The sequence below is a fragment of the Populus trichocarpa genome, chromosome 13, assembly GCF_000002775.5.
Source record: "Populus trichocarpa isolate Nisqually-1 chromosome 13, P.trichocarpa_v4.1, whole genome shotgun sequence".
Taxonomy (NCBI): domain Eukaryota; kingdom Viridiplantae; phylum Streptophyta; class Magnoliopsida; order Malpighiales; family Salicaceae; genus Populus; species Populus trichocarpa.
Genome location: NC_037297.2, coordinates 3,286,468 through 3,296,349, shown reverse-complemented (window position 1 = coordinate 3,296,349; position 9,882 = coordinate 3,286,468). Strand labels below are relative to the sequence as shown.

Sequence of the window (9,882 nt, the reverse complement as noted above, 5' to 3'; positions counted from 1 at the left end):
GGTGGATATTCTCATAACACTAAAGATTTTCCCTTTGTGTGTGTAGCAAAACATATACTAAGTTAAAATTCAAGGTTGGTTATGAAAGAGAAGTGTATTAACTAAGCTCTACAGATCTTTATATAGACCCATGCATAGACATAAATCATGCATTTAAAATCAGGATTTTAGGATCCAAAAATAATTAAAAAAAAAAGATTTAAGGAAATTTTCTAAGTCTTTTTTTTTTAATTATCAAGGAACAAAATCTATCTACATGTTCAAATCAATGATCTTCCCGCTATCGTGAAGCCCTACGCAAAGTTCACAGCTCATTACACATTGAAGGAGTGCAGCTTATCGAAAAAGATATAAAATTTACAGTGAAACAGAAATGGGAAAGTAAAAAAAATAGAAAGAACTGCTAAAACCTTATTTACACAAGAACACAGCAAATGTGCAAGCAAGAAAAAAGATTAATATATCTCTAATTTTTTTTAATTTTTTTTTTTTATGAATTGATGATAAAGGAAAGACTCGAACATGAGATCTCATCCTTGTAGCTCACACAAGAATACAATTCCGAGCTACAAACTCATTCCCTATCTCTTTCTTTAATCTGCCTTAAGTCCTAATTACAGTATATTTATGGACTAGTTAAACTGATGCAAGATCGATGATATTGTAGTTACAAATACCAGCCATGTATTCAATATAGAAACCCTTTTCCACCCCCAGACAGATAGAGGTAGATAGATTAAAAAACGAGGGGGAAGCAATCCATCCAAAGAAATTGCTTAAGATCATACGAGTGGTGGATCAGCAATTAATTGACTCGAGGGAAATGCTCATACATTGAATCCCTAACAATGTGATGGATAGTGAACTACATCATGCAAACAAATTAATCAAGTTCTATGGCACCCTAGCTAGCTAGAATTGATAGCATATAATCTTACCTAACATTTCTCAAAAAAGAAAAACTTACCTAACTCGATGATATATGATTAATACAAACTTTGACATTATCCTATAGTTTATGGAGGAGAAATTAATGCATGCTACTCCACAAAATATTTAACTACTCGAGAAGAAACATGATCTAGAGACGTCGGCCGCAAAACAGTAGAATGATCAGTGGTTTCTACACAAGAATGCAAGCAACTCCCCTTTAAATTACGAGAACATTGCCCCCTGCCTGCATTTATTAATGATGGAGCAATCCTGCAAAGCTGTGATCCTAAATATAGTACTCCCAAGAAGACAATTTTTAAATGTATAAACACTCGTTTATTGTTAATCAAGTTCCAATGCATGTCGGCCCAGGTGGATTCCGAAATAGCCACTCAAGATTTAAATTCTACCATTTCTTCATGTGGGCTTATGTATTGAATTACTTAGTAGATTATTGCAGCATGTGTGCTTTTAGCTGGCACCAGCATTACAAAAGATGAATCCAAGGTTTTGTCTTTTTGCTTAAATATAGATCCGTTTAGATTTTCTTTAAATGGATACATACCATTTTATCTAGCTAGTTGATCATTTTACTGTTCGCAATACATGCTCGTGAACTCATACACCTCTCTAAAATATGTTCTGTCCTCTGCATTAACAATTTCTATTAAAACTAAAGGAAATATTTCGTCTTTGTTTGAGATATATAGAAAATACATCAAACAATACTGTCTTCTACTTCAAGTTGGCAATGCCTCTCCTTCAATATTCATCACCAGATGTCATTAAAATCTTAGGTTTCTGATTAATTAAGTTGTTTAGCAGGGGAAAAAAATATTTATATGCATATGATACTTGGATAGGGATAGAATAAGTAGAGAAAAATCCCAACTTCCTCCAAAGATTAGGGGTGAAATTGTAAGTTAAAGAAGAGACTTGAGAGCATTTTTAATTAACAAGTACTTAGATTGCTTGTTTAGGTACATGTGAATTTTTGAACACAGGTATAACAACACTTGCTTCCATGATTTCGGCTAGCTGCTAGTCTAGTGGGAGTATCAGTATATGATTTATTACCACTACTGCCGCTGCTGATACTACAAGGTCATTACCATGCAGCTGTCCCTTAAAGAGCAAATCAACTGGTACCCACAAATCTCAACATATCCTCTTAGAAATATAAGCAAAGTTCATTTTATAACTGATCTTCTCTTTATAGTAAAAAGGAGGAGCAGAAAATATACCCCATATAGCTAAAAGCTGCTGGTGAATGAACCCACACATATACAGCCTCAATATCGATCCAAGCTTCAACTCCAGGTCCATTGATTCTTTAATTTTGACCACTAACCTGCACTGGAACCAGCAGCTGCTGCTTCTGCGGCTGCTGCTGATTGTGGTGTTGCTGTGACCTTTGGTTTGGGCCTTTTTCTCTTCTTCTCATAGCTAACTCCTCTTGCTTTAGCTTGAAAATCCCTAACCTCCCTTAAGTAAATCCTCACTGCTTTTGCACCAAATGGGTTTCCTTCGGGCCTCCCTCCATGCTCCTCGTAGGCAGCTCTGAGCCTTCCGATGAGTGCATCAAGGCTTCCCCATGCTTGCCGGAGGGGGCAAGGGCATGGTGCGGGTGGATTAGGGAAGCCGAAGAAAGGACAAGTTTGGTTATGGACTTTGGTTTTGCCAAATTGGTCTAGGTACCTTAAAAATTCAAGAACATGGGCTCCGCTGCACATAGGGAGTGATAAAGGAGGCCTGTGGTTTCTAAGGTACTGGCAGAAAGTGTTCCAGTCCCTTCTCTTTTGGTTCTCATAGCGACTTGGAGTGGAAGATGGGGAAGTGGTTGTGGCCAAAGTTGTGGTGTTTGTGGAGGTGGTGGTGGGGGTGGTGGGGCTGGTGATTACAGGGCTTGAATAGGTGGGGTTTGTTGATGGGGAAGCTAAATCCATGTAGATGAAGATCTAGATTAGGGTTTTATTGCTTTCTTTATCGGGATCTTGAAAGGAGCTGATTTTGAAGACACTGTAGGTTGTCCTGCTTCTAGCAGTTCCTTCCTCTTGTTTTGCCTCTCTTTGTTGCTTGCTTGTACGGGAAGGTGAGTGAACCCTATTGGAGAGAAGGAGACACAGAGAGTGAAATCACTTCCTTATTTTTGGTGAAACTGGGCGATACTGTTTCCACTCTTCAAGAGGAAAAAAAGGGTGGAAGAAGCTTTGGTTTATGCTCTTTGCAGCTATAAGATTAACTTCTCAAGGTGTTGGTGATGTGAGAATTAAACGAAGCACGAAAGGGATGATCAAAGTGCAAGAATCTGCATGGTTTTTATGAGAGGGGGGGAGAGGTGAGGAGGGGTGGACGCATTTTTTGTTTTGAATAATTTGAAGGCGAGAATTAAGAAACTGTAGTAAACAACTTGGAGAAAAAAATTGAAAGATTCTGCTTGCAGAGAGAGTGAGTGCAGTCAGCAAGAAAGGTTGAAAGACTGCAGTTATTGGGTACAGAGAAAACTTCTGAGTTATGCTTAAAAGAGAGGAGAAGATCAGATCATCAGATTTTCTATCAAGGAAAAGGGCAAGCAACTCAAGTTAAGACTGTAGATAAAGTTAGAAAAGGAAGAAAGAAAGAGAGAGTCAAATAGTTTCATTGGCTCAGATGAGACTGCCCTGCCCTCCCCCTCAGCTAGTAATTTAAAGCAAGGAACATGACAAGAGAGAGAGAGAGAGGGTCTTTGCTTGCTTTGCCATAACAGGACAGGTTTGGCAGTGAGCAGTGGCTGATGGTGACACCCATAGAGTCAGTACACAAAAATATGCTATTACTGTTAACATCAATGCGCCACTGTCTTCTCCAAGCGCGTGCCATACAAAACCAGCCCTCTTCCCTTGTATAAAAGCAGAAAAAAGATTGACGATAGCAGCACAAGTTCATGGAGGAAGACGAGGTATCTTCACAGCAATTGCTCAGCCACTCACGTCCAAATTCATGCTCTGCTGCTTCAAATCTCCATGAAATCATGTTGTTCTTGCAAATGGCTCCTCTCTTCGTTCCTGGACACAACATTCTAGTCGTTAATTGGTTGTCAACAGTTCGATCGTGTGTTGGTATCCTCTTTCAAAGGGGAAAAGATAAAAATTAAAAAAAAAAAAAAGATAAAATAAAAGCGTGTCGTTGCGAGTGTATGGCAATTTGGAGTAGGATCTAGGGTTGTGAGATCATTATGTTGGATGGCTCTAATTCTTTTCTTTTATATATATATATATATATATATATATATAAAGATTGGATGGCTCTTATTCTTTGCTTTCGTATGTTTGTGTCAATGCGTGTGGACTATGTATAATAAACTAAAAGACGCAGGAAAACAATATTATAGCATTTTCACTGTAGGGTGCGTGAACTATCCACTCACACGTTTATTTATTTTTATTTTTTCTTTTCTATTCAGAACTTGAATTTTTGTCACACTTTAATTACTGTTCTTTATTTCTTTGTAATTTTATTTTCAAGAGTTTATTAGCGTGTTTTTATATATTTTCTTTGCTTGAACTTGCCCGTGTGAAGTATCCCCAAATATTCCAACATGCATTAAATTAAAAACTTGCCATTCCTTTCGAAAAAAAATCAACAAAGTATTGGAATTAATTTTTTATTTTTTATTTTTTTATATTAAATTTTATACGGATCAATATGATTCATTTATAAGAAAAAAAAATACGAATGCTATCAAAATTAACCTCTAAAATATACAAAATAAAACTAAAAGTACAGTACAAGTAGAATATTTGCATTTGCTTATCGTTAATAGGATAAATGTTCCATCTTAATTTTTAAATAGCATTTTTGATTTTTTTATTCCATTCCTCAGTAACTTTTTATAATATATAATACTATTTTTTTTTCCTCGAACATTAAAAATTAACTTGGAATCCTCCTAAACCCAGGTAATAAATATCATTGTCATACATTATATATATTTAAATATCTATTTAATATTGTAATAATGATTATTTTTAAAAATAATTTTTATCCAGAAATGTATTTAAATATTATTTAAAAAATTATTTTTAATATCAGTATATTAAAATAAATTAAAAATATAAATAATTAGTTTTCTTAAAACCTACGGCGAGCCGCGTAAGCGACCTGTAAAGAGTCTAAAGACAAGGAAGATATGTCGGCAAAATTTTAACGGAAGAACACGTGTTATTAGGCTAGAAAAAACCGAAATTTGGGGGCACTTTTGGCTGTTAAAGGACTGTAAATTAATGGTGTTACTGGGCAAGAAATATTAGAAATTTTACTGTTAAAGGTTTGTAAATGGTGGTAAATATTGCACAACATGTATATGCACTTTATGAAAAAAAAAACCTATCTATATAAAAGAAATACTGAAAATATATATATAACTGAGAACCAGGATTTCACAATTTACAGGGTAACAAAATTGTTTTTTTGGTATTACATTTTTTACTGTGTTTAGATGTATTTATCTTAAAAAATCATCTAATTGATTTTTTTTTGTTTTTTAACAATTTTAATATGTTGATATTAAAAATAAAATAAAAATCTAAAAAAATTAATTTAATGTACTTTCAAACAAAAAATACTCTATATCACAAAACTTTGGACTTTGCAATCACATGAGATGGCTAAAAATTAAATTAAAAAACAACACGTTGTTTATTTTATTTAGAAGAAAAAAAAACAATCAAGGTAAATGATACGTTGTCTCCAATTAAAAAAGAAAAGAAATAAAATCAAGTGTGCAGGTCCAACTTTCTAGGACCATGGATACCTAGACATTTTCTTTTAGGCAAGGTATGCTTGATTTTTTTTTTTTTTTGTTAAATAGCTCTTAGTATTTTTATTTCTTTTAGTTTTTTAATATTACAATAAAATCTTCTTTAAATAAATTTATTAAAATAATATTTGAAAAATTACCTTACTATGCCATAATTCTTAAGAAGGTTAGAGTTTTTATGGTAATATCAACAATTATTTATCAATAATTATGTATTAAAATAATTTGCATAAGTTTTTTTAAAAAATACAATTAAAAAGCAAGCCTCAAATAAAAAAAATCTTTTCAAAATAAAAAATAAACGAATAAGAAAATGACTTTCTTAATTAAGAAGATATATTTTCCCTCACTTATCATTAGGATTTTTATGAGCATGTTATTTTTTATTTAATAAGTTATTTTTTAATAAAAAAAACATGTTAATGTTAAAATAAGAAATATATATAAATAACCATCTAAGTGGTGGCCTAGTGGTAAAAGTTTAGGACCAAAAGGTTTGCTCCCTCTGTGATTTCAGGTTCGAGCCTTGTGGTTGCTCATATGATAACCACTGGAAGCTTACATGGTCGTTAACTTCAGGGCCCGTGGGATTAGTCGAGGTGCACGCAAACTGGCCCGGACACCCACATTAAACTAAAATATATATATATATATAAGAGAAGACAATTTTGACTAAAAAACTAAGTCTTTCTTCATTATTTCTTATGAATATTTACTACAAAACTTTTATATAATTAAACAGAAACAGATTTCGAAAAATAATAAGTGACAGCTTGCATACCTTTTCACTGGTTGAAAACCAAAAGGGTGACAGGCACCTGGGCATATGGTTGGTGGGGTATGCTCAAATTGTAGCTACTTGCTAGCTAGCTAGGCATGGTAGTATTTTCCTATCCTAGATATCTTTTTGATGTCTGGCTTCCTGTAAGAGATCTTCACAGGCCCTTATACCTAGCTTTTTTTTTTATCATGGGTATTTTGACGAGGATGTGTAAAGATGATGTGCCTTCACACAAAATGTCTTCTTCCCTTTTCTTTTCATATGCAAATTATTGGAGGAACAGCTATACGTGAGTAAATTTGCAATAACAAAGATTCCAACGTTGTAACAGGTGCTGAGATGCTGAGGGCACGACTGTTACCTCAATCATTAACAATCTTCAAGCTGTTCCTTCCCCCACCCAAGCCATGGAGATGTAATTCATAAGAGATGATACTGTTTCTTTTTGTATTTTTAAATTATTATTTTTTTAATGCATTTATATTATTTTCGTATATCAATGTTAAGAATAAAATGTAGTTTTAGATAAAAAAAACTTTAAAAAATAACAATTATTATTCTGATACCGAACTGCAGTACTGCACGCCGCCTTGTGAACAACCGGCAAAAAATATTCGTGGATAAATACATGGTGTACACATTACACCTAATTGGGGGATGATCACGGACATGGATGATAAGGGGCATATCTGCAGGTTCGTTTCTCTCCTTTACTTTAGCTTTTGGACTGATGCATGCAGCTTGAAATTCTACAGGAGAACATGAATCATACATAAATGTAGTATCATGCCGTAACACGAACCAGATTCATGCATCAAATTGGCCTCAGCTACTAGTGAGAAAGATAAAGGTGAAGATAATCAACAATTCGAGGCACCTTGTGATTAGAACCTTCTTTGCATCTATAAGTAGTGCATTAGAAAGGTGTTTCTTTGTTCCAAATCTTGAACAAGGTTTGTCATTTTTTGAACTTCAGACGCATTATTTGACCCTGGGTGTGTGGCAGCCATTCACCAGAATCTGGGGTGCGTGCTCAGTAAACATTTTACTGTCATATTGAAAAACAATTAGCATAAGAGCAATTACATTCTACTTAAAGTTTTGACTACAGAAAGGTTCAGGAGTTTAACCTTAATCTTTTCCACGATTGTATGCTAATCACAAAATAATGAACGCTAAGATTTGATTCAATTACATTCTACTATCAGATCCAAGAATGTCCCCTAGTGATTACTGTCTTGAGAAGATAATGAGATAATAATGGCATACAAAATAAAATAATGGTTTTTATATCCTATTTAGTTGATGATAAACAAGAAAAAATAAAATATTTTACCTTTAATATAAATTATTGTCAAGTTTATATATTTAAAATAATAATATAATTGAATATTATTTTTTATATATATTTTAGTTTATAATATTGAGTGTAGTTGAAGTTAATAATAATATAATAACTCTAGTTATAAAATCTAGATCGGTCGAAAGGGTCAACTTGGGACCTGGTTCACCTAAGACCAAATCGGTTTGAGTTTAAGAAGAAAATAAAAGATTAATCTGGCTTGACACGATTAAAAACCTAGATCAACTTAATTATAACTTTTTGACTCAAGATAAAACCTGTACAAAACTTGAGAAAAAACCTGTTGATTTTTTAAAAAAGATTAGTCAAAACATCTTTTTATCCTTTAAAAAAATTGGGATAAGCACGGGTCAATCCTCCCGAGTTGTGACTTGGGTCTTGTCTTACATTCACTCTCATGTCGAGTTTTAAAATTATAATAATAATCACTTTTATCCTTACATGTCTTAAATGAACAATTTTAAAATTAAAAATTTTTATAATGATATTTTAGAGATAAAAAATAATAAATATTATTTCTGAAGACATGTTCTCTCTAGAACTCTTGTTTTAAAATTATTTAATAATATTTTTTTTAATAAAATATATTTTTATTCTGAAATAATAACTAAACCCAATAATTACATATTTAAGAGTTCCAACTTCCATTAAGAGGTCTTACGTTCAAAATATCTAAAAAGGCTGAAATAAAATCTATTAAAACGAAATTCATTGTGTAACTCAAGACTCGTTGGTTCTTGGATACCAAAAAAAAAAATATAACGCCAAGATATAATTATTTTACATTTAAGTAAAATTATTTAGTCACAATATATATTTGGGTACACTATCAAAATAATTAAAAGAACTAGGGTTGATTTAAATGTTTATATAAACAGTGAATTAAGTTAATATATTATTTTAATGGTTTGATAACATGTTTGTTAGGTAACTCAGCTGGTTAACGTGTGTTGATGCCTAAAGGTAACTTTTATTTATTTATTTATTTGAGGCTATAGAGAATCAATTTTCTTTATATTTTTGAAAGGTGGATTTAAAAAAATTATTGGCCAAACACGCGGGTTTGTCTCAGTCCCAAACACCTATGTTAAAAACAGGTTCATGAGTTTTTTCTATTGACCCTATATTTTTTTAATTTTATTATTTAATATTAAGTTTTTATTGAATTTTATTGTCTAGTATTGGATTTATTGTAAATTAATTTTAATATTTTTATCATATAATAGAATAAATAAATAAATAATTTCATATAGAGGAGTCCATAACTCCGGATATTGTTATTGCTACTAAACATACAAATCTTATTGCTACTAAACTTAAATTATTTGTGTAAAACTCTCAAAATCAAAGTTTACTAACCCTAAAGGTATAAAATTACATTAAGTTTGAAATTAAAATTATAAAACCAAATTCATGCGTGGCAATGGTTGGCATCCCACATCACAACTATGATCTCTGGCCGCAAATTCATACTGTAAGAGGCCTGGCTTCTAAGGCTCCGTTTGTCTACGCGTTTATAACTGCGTTTTATGTATAACAGTAAACATCTAGTGTTTGGTTAGAAAATTAACCGTGATTTTTGTACATGGGCCCTACCATTAATTGCGTCGAAAACGTTATTTCGCTGAAGCAGAAATTTTCTGCTTTTCTCGTCGCGTTCCTGGCATGCGCACATCCTGCTAATTAATTAGCATGAACAGTGCAGCATGCTGCACTGTTCATGCTAATTAATTAGAATGAATAGTGCAGTATGCTGCTGCACTGTTCCTAATTAATTAGCAGGAAGAGTGCAGATTGCTGCACTGTTCGCATGCTGTGTTATTCCTGCTGAACCGGTTCGGTTTAAAATTTAAAATGTATTTAAATAGGTTTTACTAGTAAAATAAAAAATAAAAATTATTTTTTATTTTTTAATTATATTTTATTCAAAAAACTAGTGTTTAATATTATTCAATAAAACTACATAAATTAAACAAAGATCGATTGATGACGTAACATTTGTAGAAT

General features: G+C 32.4%; 1 protein-coding gene across 1 annotated transcript; it reads right to left on the bottom strand.

Annotated features, from left to right (window-relative positions):
- Positions 1 to 1,878: 1,878 nt before the first annotated feature.
- Positions 1,879 to 3,618, bottom strand: LOC7487704 (protein LIGHT-DEPENDENT SHORT HYPOCOTYLS 1). The gene has a single exon (XM_024583204.2). It carries the CDS (start codon positions 2,877 to 2,879, stop codon positions 2,280 to 2,282), a length of 600 nt encoding a protein of 199 aa, XP_024438972.1. The 5' UTR covers positions 2,880 to 3,618; the 3' UTR covers positions 1,879 to 2,279.
- Between the last annotated feature and the right edge of the window lie 6,264 nt (positions 3,619 to 9,882).

Excerpts from the sequence above, each read along its gene's own strand:
- LOC7487704 (XM_024583204.2), bottom strand. The coding sequence starts at position 2,879 with ATGGATTTAGCTTCCCCATCAACAAACCCCACCTATTCAAGCCCTGTA.